This window comes from Passer domesticus, chromosome Z (assembly GCF_036417665.1).
Source record: "Passer domesticus isolate bPasDom1 chromosome Z, bPasDom1.hap1, whole genome shotgun sequence".
Taxonomy (NCBI): Eukaryota; Metazoa; Chordata; class Aves; order Passeriformes; family Passeridae; genus Passer; species Passer domesticus.
Genome location: NC_087512.1, coordinates 43245955 through 43265169, shown reverse-complemented (window position 1 = coordinate 43265169; position 19215 = coordinate 43245955). Strand labels below are relative to the sequence as shown.

The 19215-nt window shown below is 39.4% G+C and overlaps 1 protein-coding gene across 2 annotated transcripts in view; it reads left to right on the top strand.

Annotated features, from left to right (window-relative positions):
- The window catches only part of ROR2 (receptor tyrosine kinase like orphan receptor 2), a 143112-nt gene extending 128460 nt beyond the window's left edge, over positions 1-14652 (top strand). Inside the window, exons 5-9 of one of the 2 annotated variants that reach the window (XM_064404153.1) lie at positions 2015-2142; positions 5501-5815; positions 7489-7734; positions 9371-9573; positions 11215-14652. In XM_064404153.1, coding sequence (XP_064260223.1) covers positions 2015-2142; positions 5501-5815; positions 7489-7734; positions 9371-9573; positions 11215-12657 — 2335 coding nt within the window. In that variant the 3' untranslated portion in view covers positions 12658-14652. The remainder of the gene's footprint in view (positions 1-2014; positions 2143-5500; positions 5816-7488; positions 7735-9370; positions 9574-11214) is intronic. The other variant, XM_064404154.1, reaches the window with a different exon arrangement.
- Positions 14653-19215: the final 4563 nt, after the last annotated feature.

Here is a 19215-nt window from a genome sequence, read left to right as displayed (position 1 = left end):
TAAAAGTTCTTGACAGAAATAAATAAGCAGAGCTAAGTAAGAGATTACACTGCTTTTGTCACCAAACCCATGCTGTTTGGAGTGTGCTTTTTTTTTTTTTTCCTTTTTGGTACTGGCAAGAGAACCCTGAACTGAGACCTGAAGTGTGAAATACAGTTTCAGTAAGATACATTGCAGACTTTGTTCTGCAGGATAGGGGTATGAATTTACTCTTTAGAAAGAGGTCAAATAGAGGTTTCATATTCATTCAGCTCCTTCTGGGAATTGCTGACTTCCTACTGAGGTGGTCAGGGATCATAAAACGGGCACAGACAAAATGCTTTGATATTTTTGTCCCTTCAGGCATGATGCAATTGTTGCAAAATTACAGGTTTTGTTGTAAGAATGAAAGAATGTCACTGCAGGAAGTAGTTGATCCTATGACTCTTCCTTTACTTCATCCACCCTAATCAAAAACTTGCGTATCTTTGAGGAAGTAGAACTTGTTTCAGAGTTTGTAGACAAAATGTTGCTTTATGAATATTTAATAATAATAGTGTGATAGGAAATAAAGACCATATCTGGATGACTGCATGATATGCAGCTTTATATCCATGACTTTTCAAGAGTCCTGTTAAGTCATTGTCTTTTTGGGATGCAAAGAAGAGATGCAGCTCAAGTGGTGATTGCTGGTTCCACCTTTTGGCTACCTGTACAAACAGTCCTGCCCAACTTTCCATGGCCAAAGAGTAAAGAAATATTGGTAACATTTCCCTGAAGTGGTGGGCTTTATCAGGGAGACACAGCAGAGGAAAAATGAAAATATTTCTAAGACAAGAGTAAGGTATCAGTGTGAGGGGCTGCACTAGACGCATGCAATGTTGGCTAACTATTGTCTGACAGTGGGTTTTCATGCTGATTTCTCCTAGCTAATTATGAGATTTTACACATAGTCACTGACAGTTTTGTTCTGCTCATGTGGTATCTGAAGAAATGATGGAGGTATTTGTGAAGGAATGGGGAACATACATGACAAAAACAGGTGTTAATATCCAAAGATAGTAAAGTACGAGGTGCAGAGGAGCATTGAAGTAATACTTCAAATGTTGCTGGCTCAGACTTTTGAACCATTTAGTTACAAAAGCTAATTAAGTTTTTAGATGTCCGACTCTAGAGACACATTTTTTTGATTTTTTTAAACCTATTTTTGGTCCATCATGCAGCATGATGTCAATCCATTGGTTTAGTGAATCCTAGCACAGAGGCAATGCCATGCTGGAGGAAACACATGACATACTGGATATTTACTCTGAGAGTGCTCTCACTCTGAAGCCCCTTTTCAGTTTTCTGACAGTTATGATCTGCAGATTGGCTCTGTATTATTTACAGGGACTTTGGGGATGAAGTGTTGAACCACTGAGCCTTTAGACTAGAGCTTTTGTGCCAAAATATTTATGTTGATGTAAGGGAGAGAAAGGCCCAAAGTTTCATTGAATTGAAAACTATATTGAAATACATGTTGAAAGAGAAATTTGGCACTGGCTTTCACTAGAGAGAAGAGGAGGTTATAGCCTTGATTACTCTTATTCCATGTTTTAATTCAACCTTGGCAAGATCTCTTCTGCTATCCACTACAGGAAATGAAGAGTGGGAGAGAGAAGTGGGAGAAGAGAACAGACTGCCTGACTTTATGGGGTACAGCTGGATGCCAAAAATGCATAGGGACATGTAGCTAGTTCTATGTTGCTGTCTCAGTGTAAAGGCTTTTTGAGAGATTAGTCTGTCAAATTCCATTATTGGTTTATTATTTTAAAATTCATGTTGGGTTTTGTTTTCTTCTTACTGTAATGAGCCGTATACTCATTAAGACTTCCAAGGTAAGAGAGAATTGGAGGAAAAAACTGCACCTTGGGTATGGGACAATTTCAGGTTTACAATATTTTGAGTTTTTCCACTTTTATAAGAATATATTTTGTAAAAATCCATTGGCAGCAGAGAGACATCTGCATATGAAATCCTAACATGTCTTTTGCAGAGAAGATTACCATGAAGATGGGTTCTGTCAGCCATATAGGGGAATTGCGTGTGCACGAATCATTGGAAACAGAACCATTTACGTGGACTCCCTCCAGATGCAAGGGGAAATTGAAAACCGAATTACTGGTAAGCTTACACATCTCTTTAGCAGGGAGAAAGAAACATTCATAAAAGTATCCAATTCAGGTAAAAACAGCACTGTCATCCTTCTGGTTTTGTCAGCCATCTTCATATTAAAGTTTTGAGGGGAGGAGCCTGTTCCCCACTTGAGCAGCTAGTAAAATTTGGAGCAAGGAAGATGGTATCAGTGGTAATGTATAAAGCTTCCTCCATGTCCTTAAGTAAGATGTCGGAGTACTGAATTTTTAACAGCTTCTAGTTTATACTGGAGCTTTTTACATGATGGGTTCAAAAAGATTTTGAGGTTTTTTTAATGGATCTGTGATATAGTGAAAAATATCTTTTATTTTCTTGAAAACACGTATGGTGGCCTTTTCTTGGTCTTTCCTTTTTGCATAATTCTGGCAGAGTCTGGATTTCACATTGATTTATATAAAACAAGAGTTGACCTTCCTGTGCTCTGCCTGTGTTTAATCTTTCACTTAACATAGTTTTTGTACAGAGTTGCAAACATGCATCCAAAACCTTAATGATTTTTAATGGGCTGTACATCAACATGGATTTTCTTCACTGGATATCAGCTAGCTGATATTAGCAGCTGTGACTCTGATGTACATAAAGTAGAACAAGCAAAATGAACCCACAGAATAGAGCAAACTGTTTGTCATAATGCATAGCAAATTAACTCAGTCCAGCAGGAGCTGATTTGCATCTGGCCAGATACCAGATACAGCTCACTAATGTACTCTCCAACTTCAGCATAACTAGTTGCCAAAAAGAGTTTAACTTCACTTTTCAGCTCTAACTCCCTAAAGACATTACCTTAAAGAATCATTGTTAAGCCAGAAATCCGAGTCCGTTTTTTTTCTTGTTCTTGAAATGGTGACCAGTTTCTGGGGCTGGCAAAATCCAGGTGCTGACCTTTACTTACACTATTACAGCACATTCTCCTCCCACCCTTCTCCTGTACTCTCTTGTAACTCCAGCCTCTTTAAACATTATGTTATTAATTAATACATATTGATACTTTTTTTTTCTTTTTTCACCAGCTATATAATCTCTGGCCTGTTTGGATGTTTTTCAGCAATATGGAAATGTTTGACTATATGAAGTGATTAAATCTGTAATTCTGTGAATTGGGTTCATAATGTTCTCTTCAAAACCCAAAACCAAAAAACCTGTGATATTATCCAGAAAATGTTTATTGATTGAGTTGTACTTGTTTCTAGGATATGGAACATGGGCACTGATGACCTGGCTGCTGGTTTCCTAATATTACCAATTATCAGTTAGATTTCCAAAACTAGGGTGTTGGAACTCTCTGTTCTGCAGTTGAGGAGAATTGGTGATGGGAAGGTTCTCTTTCAGGAGGACACCATATAGAGCTTCCCAGTGCCTAGCTAGGCAGTTATGACAGTCTATTACAGCATTTTCTGAAAGTCACACCAGACATCTTACGCAAAAGTACCCTGAGGATTTCATAGCATTATTAGTTCTTGTAAACCATACTATATATAAAGCAAGTATTGTAAGACTTGTAAGACTGGGTGTTCTATACCCATATGAGTGGGTACTTTTTGAAATTGCAGTAACTTGTTAGGTAAAGGAAATAGTTGAAAAAGCTGAATAGTTGCTGCTGAGATTTTGCTGATAGTTTTGCCCATAGCTGCTAACTGCAATTTTTGATGGTGTGTTCCAATGTGCATGGGAAGTGGGGACACCTACTGTCCGACTCCAGGAGCATTTAGCCAGGTTACATCTGTGGGGAATTTTCATTCTGGAGTTTCATTTCCCTGTTGTATTCTTGTGAGAAATACATATTATTTGTCTCCATGGCCCCTTGCGCTTTTTGCTCCTGGCCATGTGATTGGGTGAGAATAGCAATCTTTGGTTAAAAAAAAAAAATTACATTTCTGGAGAAAATCTTTAGATCTGGTTTGGAAGACTGGAAGGCCAACAATGAATAGTGCACAGACCTGATGCCTGACCTGTGTATATGTGTTTGGCTAGCAAGGTCTCTGCTGTGCGGTTTAACATCTGTTTAGTGAAGAAAATATGAATCCCTTAGATGCTACCACACAGTACTGCTGGCTTTCACACCTTCCATCAAAATAAAGATATAACTGTAAATTGTGCACTCTTCTGTCATGATAATCTAAATTCTGTATTTCAATACCTTCACAAAACTTAGTGTGGAGTTTCAAACAACTGACAGTGACTACTTCAGTCCTTCAGTTTTATTTTTTCCATTTTAGTCTTTGCGATAAGCATGTGTTACAACTGTCCTTTGAGGCCTTATGGTCTGCATGCATGCAGTGTTCCCAATATGACTGATAAATGGCTATATTCTTGCATTAATATATCTGAATTAAAATAAGCAAAGGTATAAACAGTCTAAAAGGCTAGAGCTGCAGCTGCTTGTTGCATGTTTGGTGTTCAGGAAGAGACTCTGTGGTACCATGTGTCCACAGGAAATAGATGATTGAAAGGAGAGAGCTGGACAAGAGAGAAAGACTTTATTTGTAGGTTGTAAATAGACTGCTGAATGACATTTCCTCTCTTTTTACTGTGTGAGTTGGTGGAACATGCAGTCTAGCAACTCTCACTCGTAAACGATGCTTTACTGGGGGAGTGAATGTTCCTACATTTGAAGGTTGATTCAGAACCAGATACATGATGCACACATACATTTGTCTTTCCTTTGCAATGTGCAAGAAAATTTTGAGCTAAATGTTAGTGTGTAGGTGCTGAGAGCTGAAGGGGAGAATTACATTCCTAACTCACTATGACATTCATCTTAATGTGATCAGCATGCTGAGACTGACTACATTAATTTTCCACGAAGCTGCTGCCTGTTAGGATTCTCATGTCTGTTTAAAGCCGTATCTTCCCAAATATCAATGATACACTTCTTTTTGCCTGACAAGACTTGAAAAACACTTATTTATCAAAATGTCTAGAGAAAGAATAAGTTAGGAAGAATCCTTGTGCAGATTTTATGTAATTAGGAACTTTGGAAATGCATACCAGTATCCTAGCAGGTGTATCTTGCCTTGGCTCTTGAGCCTTTCAAGTTAAAATTAGCCAGTTGCCTGTAGTCTGAGCAATGGTAATCTTGTGGGTTGATTTCTGGGAACTGAGGCCTACAAGCTCTGTGCAGATATCAGAGGGACACTGGGATGCTGGGTTTTCTTCCTGCATTTGTCAACTCTCCTTTACAGCGAAATTACCTCATTTACCCATTGCACAGCAGGTTGTCAGACCCTTAAGGAAAGAATAAAGATGTTCAAGGCAAATGACATGAAAATTAAGTTCTTTCTCATGCTATGAATCAACACTTGTCTGTATTTTTGTTCCTCTGCAGCTGCGTTTACCATGATTGGCACTTCGACACATTTGTCTGACCAGTGCTCGCAGTTCGCTATACCTTCCTTCTGCCACTTTGTGTTTCCCCTGTGTGATGAGCGTTCTCGGACCCCTAAGCCACGGGAGCTGTGCCGGGATGAATGTGAGGTTCTGGAGAATGATCTCTGTAGGCAGGAGTACAACATTGCTAGGTCAAACCCCCTCATCTTGATGCAGCTACAGTTGCCTAAGTGTGAGGACCTCCCACGACCGGACACCCTGGAAGCTGCCAACTGCATTAGAATTGGGATCCCTGTGGAGAGACTGAGCCGATGTAAGTGTATGTGCTTCATCACTGGGAAACAGTACAGCTTGCTGCTTCTTCTGCTGAGTCTGAGAAACAATACTTTATCAGCCATTCTTTTTGTAAAGAAAGTGCTGAACTATTCATTTTTATCTTGCTAATACTGACCATAATCTTGCATTGTTGTAAGGTAGAGTTAGGATGGCAAGGAAGCCTAAAGGATGTTGCTTGTACAGCAGAATGTGTTATATTCACCACCCAGGGCTATGAAACTTTGTGTTCATCTGGCTGATTTGATGCAGATTTGCAGAGTGTTGCCTCTACCTGTGTCTCAGTCCTTGCACTTTTGGGCGAGCCTCCCCATACACCTATTTAAGAACCTATCGATTAACTTCATATAGTTTGTTGAAGCTTCACTGGAAGATCTGTCAGGAAATGAACCACCTAGTGTTAATTCTTTCTATATGGAAACCCATGGGAATATTAATCCTGTAAATTGAACATGATGTGCAGTTCTCTTCCTTTACCCACACGGGATGGGTGAAAACATTGATCTTGCTTCCATGAATTTGTATTTACATCCTGTTCTGATGTTAGTAATTCTGTGCAGACAATCTTTCTGACTACTCCATTTCATAGTGATTAATTACAACCCCCTACATTGTTCAATCAGAAAATAAGAAAGAGAAAAGAAAACTTGAAGAGACCAAAGATGTTTAAAGTACAATGTGTAATATGATTATTCGGTCTATCCATTGTCTGAATCCACAGTTAGGAGCAGGAGCCATGGCATAATGGTGGACATAAAAGATTAATTCTGTGCTTTTATGTAAATAATGCAGTGTAGTTGAGAAACAGAAGTAACTGAGAATACAATGACAGAGGCAAATCTGACAGAGAAGAGATATGAAGCAAAAGGCATGGGAACAAGATCATTAAAATATCTGGTGAAGGTTGTCTGTGATTCTCAGAGCCAGTGGTCTGTCGCTGATGGAACAGCTGCAACTTGAGTATTTGTGGGGTTTAAGAGAGCTGGATTCCTGAGGGCTGGAGAGAACAGAAAAATGGAGAAGGTAATGTCACAAAAACGCATGATTCAGCTCAGATGATGCATATAGAAGGCATGCACTCAAAAAGTATGAAGAGATGATAGCAGCAAAACAAAGAATAAAGATGTGGGTCCAGCAGATAGGAAAATGATGCTTCTAAAGAGGAAGATCCTGAATCCTTTCTTTCTAAAGACTATAATAAGAAAAAAGAGGCATGAGGCTTTAGAAAATACAGCACTGATTTCTATAGCAAGTGAGCAGTGTGAAGAAAATCGGAAGATTATGAGAAATAAAAGTTTTCATTTTTGATATCTGGGGACTTTTCCTGAAGGGAAGTGCGTGGCTCTGATTTACTTTAACTTACCTAAAGGTTCATCCATGCTTCTTAGTCTCCATTTGAATTCAGAAGTGAGAGTACTCATGTGTGTACCATAGAGCTGAGACATTTCAGGACATAATCCAGAAATAACTGGGTGTAAAAGCACAGATACACACAGAACTGAAATTTCAAATTGAATGGCTTTCATTAAATCTCAAGGTACCTAAATTTAAGTACTTGTTTGTATACACATTCTGTAGACTTCAGCTGTTTTGGTCATGGTGTCCCTTGATTGTTTTGATTTTTCTAACATTTTCCCAAACCCTGTGTTGTAGATCATCAGTGCTACAACGGCTCTGGAGCCGACTACAGAGGGACCGTCAGTGTTACCAAGTCAGGCCACACTTGCCAGCTGTGGGACTCACAGAGTCCCCACAACCATGATCTGACAAGCACACAGTTTCCAGAGCTGGGTGGAGGACATGCATATTGTCGAAATCCTGGAGGTCAAATGGATGGTCCCTGGTGTTTTACAAAGAATAAAAACGTACGCATGGAACTGTGTGACATACCTTCTTGTAGTATGTATTCTCTTTCTTTTTTCTCCTACTGCTGTTGTGAATCCTGTGTAATTTTGAATGTTCCTGGTTATTACAGGTAGAATTCATTTAGGAGGGTTATACTTCTAAATGTTTAACTTGAAGCAACTTTGTTCTGTAATGTTTTGTGATGTAATTGTTTAACATTTTCTGGAGAAGAAAGTTTGTAAGATATTCTGACACTTTTTTATTATATACTGGAGGCTTAGTCTGAGGTAATAATTAATGACGATGATGCAGTTTGTATTTTGACTTGTCAAATGACAGATTGCACAAGCAAATCACTGGTATGTGTTTGGTTTGCTCATGCTGCTCAAGGGTACATTCTCTTGCTCTGTATGACATCTTGCAGGCAGCAAGGATTTTCAAATCCTATAGAGGGAGATATAGCACCATGCCTGGCTGGGAAGAAACTGTTTCAAGTGCAGAAGCAGAGCAGTTTGAAGTGCATAAAGTAGATGATCTTATGAGAAAAGTCCTACATTATCTGCTAGTGGCTCTGTACAGCACAACTGTTTGAAAAAATGAAAAGTAAAGCTCTCCACAGATTGCTATGTTCTGCTCGTTTTCCCAGTGTTGGTATACAGGCATAGTAGACTTCACACATTGGTAATGGTCTTTGGATATGACGGTGTCTTTGGATATGACAGTTAATATTGTGCTTCATTAGGAAGAAAAGCATGCTTCCTGCAGCAAGATACAGATATGTCATGGAAGTCATAAAAGTGGATTACATGGGTCTCTAAAACTGCTCAGAACTAATACAAAATTTTTTAGTTATTTCACTTTTTTGCAGTAACATTTGACATATGTAATAAATTTCTACATTGCATGTACCATAGGGTAAAGATAACACTGGGATGTGGTTGTGGTGAAAGCAGTTGCCACAAATAGCAAAACCACAGGTTACAGAAAACATCCCAGGCAGTTCTAGCGAACATTTTTGACATCACTAGGCTTTCCTAAAGTCTCTAAGTATTCAGTGAAAAAATATTTTAGGAAGGTTCCAGACCTAAGTGTATTGATGGGTCTTTCATGTCTTTCTCGAACTCGAACATAAAAGCTGTGCAATTCTATTAAGTACAGAACAAATAATATCTCTACCAATGAGAAGTGCAACTTATTTTATTCTGGGCAGAAGTAGCACCAGTAGAGGTAAAGAATCGACCAAGTGTTGATGAAATGGCTGAATCTATGAGAGTGGGTCAGACTGCATTGTTGTTCTGGGTCACATTGAGTTCACTGGTTTATATATTGTGATAGAGACTGCTTACTTGTTTTTTATACCCTGAACAGGATAATGCAATGATACCTTGGTCTTTATTCTACAGTTTCCTCAAATGGAAGTCTCAAAAATTAAGTAAAATCAATCACATACTGCTACGGCCCTCACATTAAATGTGGGGCTCCTAGTTTATCTTCATACAGTCAATTGCTATGTCCATTCAAATTTTTTTGAAATATGTAATGGAAAATTATGAAGAAAGGGGAAAAGGTAATGTGACTTCTGTTTTCAGGGCATAGTTTACTTTTGATTTAAAATATAGTATTAATAATAATTTCTGTTACTATCAATTAGCTTAAAAATACTTACTGTAACCCTTTCTGTGCTTGACAGGTCCACGTGACAACAGCAAAATGGGAATCCTCTACATCCTTGTTCCCAGCATAGCCATCCCTCTGGTGATAGCCTGCCTTTTCTTCCTGGTCTGCATGTGCAGAAACAAGCAGAAGGCATCTGCTGCTACACCACAGCGCCGCCAGCTGATGGCATCTCCTAGCCAAGACATGGAAATGCCACTCATTAATCAACACAAACAGGTATTTCTTACGTAATTTGCTTAGGCCCACATATTTTCAAAGTGCAGTGATTTTCAGCATCTCACATTGTCTGTGTTCAAACCTAATTTTCATAATGTGCAGGCCATCTGCTTCAGGGAAAACCAGGTCGTGGACTTTGTAGGTGTCTCTAGAAATCCTGACCTTGGACAACAGCTTTCAGTACACAGTATTTAATGGCATTTGTCCTTATCCATCAATTGCCATTTTGCCTGTTGTCTATGTGACTGAAGAAGTGGTTACCTCTGATCCTGTCTTCAGCCTGCAGCTCATTTTTGCCCCTGGTAATGACATGGCCTGTTTGCCTGTTTAAAGCATGATGCACCACGGGGCTTCTTGTTCTAATCCTTCAATACGAGACCTCTGGTGTTCTGATCCATAAGTGAGTTGAGAGCTGAGATGGCATGCAACATGTTTCCAAGGTTGTGAATCACAAAGAGTGGTGAAAGGAAAATGGCTTCGAACTCATGTCTACATTTGTCAGCTCCTGCATAGGATTTTCTGGGACAGCTAATTGATCTCTGCACTAAAATCCTGTTCAGAGCTAATGTTGAATTGTTAATCACAGCATTTACAAGACGCAAGCTCTAAAAAACAATGCTTATTTTAGAAGTTGGCAACATCTGTTCAGGAAACTGTAGAGTATTTGATGAATATTACCAATTGTAACTAATTGCGATCATTTTTTTTATATCTGAATATTTGAAGGAAATTTTCCAGCCCAGTCTATAGGCTCTTGGACACTAACATCAGAGGTTGTTCCCAAATCACCTGCTAAAACATCTTCCTAGCCTGCCCTGCTCCCTCAGGTTGTGGTGCCCTGTATGTGAAGCTGTGCCAGCTGCACCTCATTTGGTCAGAGATTCCATCCCATGCTGGTCAGGACAGACCCATTACATCACCATCACAAACTGCCTGGCTTTCCCTTCCAGCTGCAGAGGGAGGGCTCTGGGGATTTCCCACCCTTGGGTTTGCAACCTTTTTCTTCAAGTACTAGAGGGAAATTCCTTCTCCTTTCTTCTCCAATTCCACCCCCATCTTTATCCAAGCTAGCTCAAGGTTCCTCAGCAGTGGTACTGCACACTGCTGCCCATGGGGCCATTCCTATAGTGAAGCAGAGAAGAAAGGGCATTATCTGGTACTGCAGAGCTGAAAGAGAGGGATTTTGTTCCTTCTTCTGCTGGAAAGGATGTTTCAGTTCACTCTGAGACTGCCACTTCCTCAGCCTCCTTGCTTCTGTGACAGATGTCCACTGGGCAGCTCGGGGATGGTCTGCGGGGAGAGTACAGCTGCAGTTAATAGATGTCATTGCTTGCCAGATTTACTATGAACCCAGTATTCATTCAGCTTGCAGGAAGTGTGGCCACTCCTTCATAAAAATAATTATATCCATTATCCTGCGGTATAATTCCATTTATACTTCTGATAATTGTGTAACTCATTTCAAGGTTAATTGTGAAATCAATATACTGATGTGAATACACAAAAAAAGCCAGAAAAATCCTTATGGCCCAATTTATCTTCCATTTGGAGATCAAACCACTGGGAGGTTTTCTTTAATAAGAGATCCTCTTGTTCAGAAAACATTGTGATTTTTTATTGACTGTCTTTTCTTCATTCCAGGCTAAGCTTAAAGAAATTAATCTGTCCACTGTGAGATTTATGGAGGAACTAGGAGAGGAGAGGTTTGGAAAAGTCTACAAGGGGCATCTTTTTGGTACAGCACCAGGTGAACAGACACAAGCCGTTGCCATTAAGACACTTAAAGACAAAGCAGAACTGGCTCTTCGGGAAGAATTTAAACATGAGGCAATGATGAGATCACGATTACAGCACCCAAATATAGTTTGTCTGCTGGGAATAGTGACAAAGGAACAACCTGTAAGTATGATATTTAGTTATTGTAGCCACAGTGATCTCCATGAGTTCTTGGTGATGAGATCTCCTCACTCGGATGTTGGCAGCACTGATGATGACAAGACAGTAAAATCTACTCTAGAACCAGCAGACTTTTTTCACATCGTGACTCAGATAGCTGCAGGAATGGAATATCTTTCTAGCCACCATGTTGTCCACAAGGACTTGGCCACTAGAAATATACTGGTGTTCGATAAACTGAATGTGAAAATATCTGATTTGGGCCTCTTCAGGGAAGTTTATGCTGCTGATTACTACAAACTGATGGGAAATTCCCTTCTTCCTATCCGGTGGATGTCCCCTGAGGCTATTATGTATGGCAAGTTTTCTATTGATTCGGATATATGGTCATATGGAGTTGTGTTGTGGGAAGTTTTCAGCTATGGCCTGCAGCCTTACTGTGGTTATTCCAACCAGGATGTCATTGAGATGATCAGGAACCGACAAGTTTTGCCATGTCCCGATGACTGCCCCACATGGATATACACATTGATGCTGGAGTGTTGGAATGAATTTCCCAACAGAAGACCAAGATTTAAAGATATACATAACAGACTAAGAACATGGGGGAACCTTTCCAATTACAACAGCTCAGCGCAAACTTCTGGGGCAAGCAACACCACACAAACAAGTTCTCTCAGCACAAGCCCTGTTAGCAATGTCAGCAATGCTAGATACATTGGACCAAAGCAGAAAACTCCAGCCTTCCCTCAACCTCAGTTCATACAAATGAAAGGCCAGATGAGACCAATGGTCCCACCTCCTCAGCTCTACATTCCAGTCAATGGTTACCAGCCAATGCCTGCCTATGGTGCTTACTTGCCAAATTTTTATCCCGTCCAAATTCCAATGCAAATGGCTCCTCAGCAAATACCTCCCCAGATCATTCCCAAACCAGGCTCCCACCACAGTGGGAGTGGATCTACCAGCACAGGCTATGTAACAACAGCACCTTCCAATGCGTCGGTGGCCGACAGGGCCGCTCTGCTGTCTGAAGGCACGGATGACACACATAATGGAACGGAAGATATCGCCCAGAACCCTGTGCAGGAGGAGGAGGAGGAAGAGGGCTCTGTGCCTGAAACAGAATTGCTGGGTGATAATGACACACTTCAGATGGATGAAGCAGAAATTCAATCAGAAGCCTAAGGAATTTGGCCTCTTTGCTAAAAATGTCACATCGCTTCCATGCATGGAGACAGTAGATCATTAGGCTTAATAGAATGATTTTGATCTGACTCAAAGAAACAAAACTAAAATAAAGCAACATCCGTTTAAAAGCGCAGCAGTAATGACATACCAGGTCTAATGACCAGTGCCACCAGCAGATTTTTCAAATATGGTGGTGTAGACTTGCTGAGTTTAATCTTTTTTACTGTCCTACAGTTCTTGAGAGAAGCTGCTTTTTAAATATGTACTGTTGCTGTGCAACATGTTGCAGAGTAGCATTGCACATCATGTATATCATGATACATGAGTGTAATGTTAGTGAATTATGCTTAAACCAATAACACAAAAAGGAATCCAGCAATGGTTGCAGAATTGCCCTAAGCATAAAGAAGTGCCCTGGATGTGATGGACAGCTTAGTTTGTAGTATTTATCTCTTCAACGTAATGGACACAAGATTGTGTTTTGCTTTTTGAGTCTGAAAATCTAAGTTGAGAATAATGATCTGTGTTTGTATTACAATAAGAAGAAAAGGGGAAAACTGAACATAAAAATGCCTGTGCTGAGTAACACCACGGGTCTGTCCAGCCTAGTAGCATGTCTTCAAAGACCATCGATAATGCCTGCCAAGGGATAGACTGCAAGGGCAATTTCCCTCACAGAAATGTCCCAGGGTATTGCCTCAGACTCCAGAAATTTGTGGCTTAGGGCCTTCCCAAGACAGAAGTGGAATCTCTTTCTGTTAAATAACCCTTGATGGAATTTTCTACCATGAATTTATCCAAATGATTTTGAACTCACATAGAGCTATAGTATCCACAACAGCTTGTGGAGTAACGAGAGGAGAAAGGATGGTTTTCTTTCATCACTTTGGGTGAATGACTGACAGAAGCTTCCAAATGAGATCATCTGACTGCATTTGTGGATGAAAGTATTCCTTCTCTGCTGTGTATTTTTAACAGCAAACAGCCTTAATACACTGTTAACCAAAAATGGGGATATTGTAGGGGATATTATAGGTGTGCACTAACTTAATAAATCCAACTTTAATTGGTTATCAAGTATAGAAAAGGGCTCCACATGTGTGTTCCTGCATTGTAAAAGTGTTGGGTTTTGTGCGGGGTTACAGACTTACTTGATTTACCACAGTTACTGCTGGATTGCATGTGATACCATGTTTTTTTCCCGACTTTTTAGTAAAAATGATCTTTGAACTTTAGAAGACCAAAATAAGCAATAATATACAAGGTGCTGGTTTTGAGCTTCTATTTGCAGGATGAATCATGTACAGACCTTTAAATGTAATTTATGTTTTACTACATTTTATATACATTTTTTCATTGAAATATTTGGACTTTTGAATGAATGACTTTATAACTTAACCATTTACAATATTCACATGTGGTGCAGTTTTATGGTATTGCTGTTCCCTTTTGTTAAACATGCAGACAGGTCCATACATTTCACGACCCCTTTCTGTAATACTAGCGGTACACATTCTCATTGTAGCATTGTAGCCAACACACACTATAGCTATAAGTTCTACATCCAACATGGAATATTTAATAAAGTGATGCAAAAGGTATGATGAAGTATGTTATCCTACAGACACTGTTTTTGTTATGGTACATTGTGGAAATAGAAATGGCCTCAATTGCTTAAGTTACAGGTTTCACACTTTAAACTACAAGTTTTTATTTTATTACATTGGGATTCACTCGTAAGTCATGTATCATTGTGATCTACACCCTGTGTTCAAGGTACGGCAGCATTACTTATTTCCAGCATTTCACCTGGACTTGGAAATGCACTGGTAGGAATAAAATATGAAAGCTTTATTACTTGTGTTAATATAATGCAGCTTTGGATGCTTTTACTAAATAAAGGATAAATAAAAAACAAAAAAAAAGTGACATTTATTTACGTGACATTGTTTTTGTCTAAGTTTCCTTCTCTCAGATAGATGAACTTGATTAATCAGCTACACTGTCCTTCTTTGTTCCTTTGCTAACTTCAAAGAAAGTGGAGAGCAAAAGATTTGTTTATACCACAGATTTGTTAGAGAGAGAAAAGATAGGTAAGCAAATGAATGGCGTCAGTGGAAGCTTCTGTACAGGGCTGCCTGAAGTTCAACCTGTTTCTAGTAGACAGAGCATTATGACTTCCTGTGCTTTGAATACAGTTTGGGAAACTCCTAATTCTCTTCTTTAAACCTCATAAAGTAACTACAGACAGAAAAAAAAGGTCATATTTCTTTACTGATTTTCATATGCCCACTTGATGTGGATTTGCTCTCAAAGTGATTATGGAGGAGCAATACATAATTTTCTAGGCCAGCCTTGGCAATACACCCAGGACTGGAGAGGGGTACTCCCCCTCTGTTGGTGTGGGTGGGCTCATCTGAGCTGTCAAGATCGGAGCCATGATGGCATGCAAATGCCCTCTATGCACTTCAGCACATGCCACCACCAGCATCTTAGTGGCTACTCTTGAGTCATATGGATTGGCAGTAACTTCTTGTTCTGCAGCTTCCCAGAATAGTCTTGCCTGTGATATCTGCTGCATGGTCCCAGGCAGTGTCAGAGTCTGCCTTTCCTCTGCAAGACTCGGAAGCAAGGCTGATCTCCGAGGGAGATCAGAAAAGGGATGAGGAGGTAAGTGGATGGGACAAGGTGGCAATAAGTGAGGGAAGTTTTGGGGCTGGGTCCAAACAAAACCAGCACAATACTTCTCACTTGGGCTTGCAGAGGTTCTTCTTCCTGGCAGGTCTAGCAAAGCTGGAATTTTTCTTGAGGGCAGAACAGCTTTTCTAGCAGTAAATACATGTCTAGAGGATGAGTAAAGGGCAAGGTGTTTTTGAGAAGACTGTGAGGTTACGACAAAAGTTTTCTTTTGCTTCTAGTACCCTACTCTGTCTATATGATTTTCATAAGAATACTTGGTCTGACATTAGGAAAAGTGGATTGGGTGTGGATACTGTGCTCAGCAGTCCAGCTGAGGCAGGAAGGTCCCTGTTTAGAAAAGCATATAGGGTAGATGGAGAATGGATTTGCAATCACATGGCAGGAAAACTGAGTAATGGTTCCTAGTCTGAGTGAGGAAACTGACTATAGATGTGTCACTAACTCCAGTTTGACTTCTGTTCTGATACTGTCCGAGATCTACATTATTGCAGGGACTTTTGGTCTGTTTTACCCCTTGAGACTATGGGGAAGACAAAGCTATAAAGAGTGCAGTATGGGCAGCTGTATAAAAACTGAGGATTCATCCACAATGCTAACTGCAAACAGACATTATTACAAACTTTGATAGGCAGGTTCATTCCTTCATCTAAACGTCACTACTCTTAGTTTCATCTAGTGATTTCCCTAAAGACTCATCCAGAGGAGCAAGCTCCCTGCTGAGATATGAATCCTTTGCTTTTGTATCTGCCATGGCTGTAAACATTGCAGTGAGTCACAGGGAATTTTCTTCATGGTAACAGTACCTCAAACTTTTATTAGAGATAAAAGATATTTTTTTCTCACTTACTATCTAAGGAGTTAATCAGATGTCACTGGTTTTGTGTTCAGAGGAATCATCTCACTTCACCTATGTGGGAGTAAATGGAATAGGTCTGACACTTTCTGGAAGAGAGCTCAGGAACATTTGCTGAGTTGGAGAATCTCAGAAAATGTCAGACCTTGAGGTGTTTGACAGAACAGATGTAAGGAGAGAAACATGCCAGCTGCATGTAGGGTAGTATCTTCAAATGAATCCTAAGTCAAAGTTTCACCAGGGGTAGAAAGCAATTCTATATCTAGACAGGCAAATGCAACGGCAAACTGTATCCAAAACAACATTTCAGTTACCCAAAATATCAAGAGAAAATTAGCTGGCAAAACCATCCTCTCTGAGGAAAGGGACTAAATTCATATTGTAAGGGACAACAATGTATGTTCCTGTTCTATTAATGAGTCTATAAATATTAGTGGAATCCATTACTATAATCAAGTTTTGGGGATTTGCTCAAACAATGGAAAACTGAATAGTAGCATACAAATAGTAATAGCATATGGCACAAACAATGGCATGGCTCAGTGTATGAGTTTTAGTTCCACCTTACCAGAAAACTGAATTTTGTTTCTTGTTTTTCAAAAAGGGACCTTGTATAGTCTTTGTTTTGCACAGCTTCCAGATAAGACAAGTTTGGTCTCCTTCAATCACCAATATGAATTCTAAACAATCTAAGGACTGTTAAGAAATACTAAATGTGTTCACTTGGCAAGATAAACCAAGTCTGGATCATCCGGGTCAGTAAGATCTTTCTCAAGACCAAAATGTACTCTGTCTAGTATGGTAAAATATAGGAAAATTGGTTCAGCAGGATTTCCAGAAAAATGCTGTAAAAACCTTTTGCACCTCCTGTTCCTGGCTTGTGCTATGATTGATGTTGTAAAGTTGTAGTGTCTGGACTCTCCAACAATTTCTTCTTACACCCTCACACAGCAGAGGGTTCCTAGCACTGGGTTGCCACTGCAAAAGACTGGGCCCCCCTAGCTTGCTTTGTGACATCAAATAAAAGGCAGCTCCTGCATGTGTTTGTTGCACACACACCTGATTTTGCAAGAAAAAATATCTGGAACATAAGGCTACAGCACTGTGTTCAGGGTCTAATGAAGTGGATGAATACATTTGCATGTGATGTGCTGTTGTCCCAGGGCTGTGTGAGATCTTGTGCAGCTCTGAATCCAAATCCATTTCTCCTGGTGTGTACTGGGCACTGCTTCCACTCAGTCACACTCCTTGGGGCTGTGGCAAGAGCAGACTCTCAGGACAAACTCTAGTGAGGAATCCTGTAGCAGCAGTCACGGAGCACTGCCTCCATGTAGAACTGCCAAGAGGGTTTTTACTGTCACTGTGTCCCTCTTGTCCTATCCAGGCCCAATTTTTGATTAAAATTTTAAAAATATGGTTCTAAATCTTAGCTGAATACCTCAAGATTGCACAAGCAGGAGGAAGTAATGTAACAGAGGTTATGGCAGAAGCTGGAAATAGTATGGGGTTCTGAGGGCTGTAAATCTCCAGGAGAGTCGGAATTTAAAATAATAAAATACTGAAGGAACACAGAATCCCATGTAGCTACTTCTCATTTCTATTGATCTAAAAGAGGAACTTTACTTTATCTCGATTTCAGTGTACCTGAGGGTTTAACTGTCCTTTTTAAAACTTCTGTCTAAAACTGAAATAATCCATCTGTTCAGTAGGTTGTTAAGTTTAAAAGTAGTGGAATTAGAGGAAGGAATTTGAATTAAAATTACTACATTCATTTAATTGACTGATTGGTTCATACAGCCAGTAATGAAAAACCATCATGGAGCATTACAGAAAGTGTTTTTGTTGCTCCATATTTTATATCTTTTCTGAAGAATAATTTTTTTTTGTAGGAACCACCCTCCACATAGACTTGTTGCATATTTCTTTTCAAACTAATAAACTATTCACTGGATATGTTTGGAACTGTTGTAGTTTTGATTCATAACAATCAGTTTTTAAAATCTTATCAAGAAGTTTAATTCTTACTCTGTTTTAGAAGTAGCTATTTGATATCCACCAGCACTATGAAACAAAAGAAATTCCTTCCAGAATGACAAAATAATTAACAGACATGGTGGTGGATAGGAAAACAGACAGCAAACTAAAAAAGTGAATCTCTAAGTAACTTAAAACCAGAAACATTTAAGGTACAATAATTTAATTTAGATATAATATTACTTCAGCTGAGGCTGATTATTCTCAAATGTAGTCTGAGGCTTTACAGTTATGATAAAGATCATTGCCTTGCTCTGTTGTTAATCCTATGGATACATTTTCATAACTTGATGTGGTTTTCCATTTAATTACTTTCATATCAGATTTAAATATTTTTATGAGAATTAACCTGAGGTGGTGGAAGAAATATCTTGCAAAATGCTAGCAGCCATGTGCTTTTCATACCAAGGAAGGCATGCTGTGCTCCATTTTTGTTCCATCATCTTGTGTCCACACCAAATGCATGTCTCCTCAGTGAATCCTTCTCTTCCCAGCTCAGCTGAAAATTTTACAACAAATTACTGAGGAAACCTTTCAAATTGTTTACTGCTAACATTGAGAGCACTGGGAATAAAAAATTTGTTTCTTTATGAAGGAAAGGTATTTTATAAGCCTTTGCTTCTTCTGTTCCTTATGCCTGTATGATGTTCCACTCCCTTGTTCTCTCAGATATTTCTCATAGGACAACCACAGCACTATTCACTATTACATCTCCTCTACTTGGAAATACTGTTTTCTTCAGGGCAGACTAAAAGACAAAATTTATATATTTATAAATAGACATACTTATGAATGGACTCAGTCCTGACATTTCAAAAAGACAGTGGCATAAGAATTTTGTTGTTCACTAACTTGCAGACTCAAATATTCCCAACTGAATGGGTGTGTGGATCTTTGGTTTTCATCACAAGTTCACTCCTGACTTTGCTGTGGCCTTCAATTTTACATCCTATTAAATGTTAGTGCTG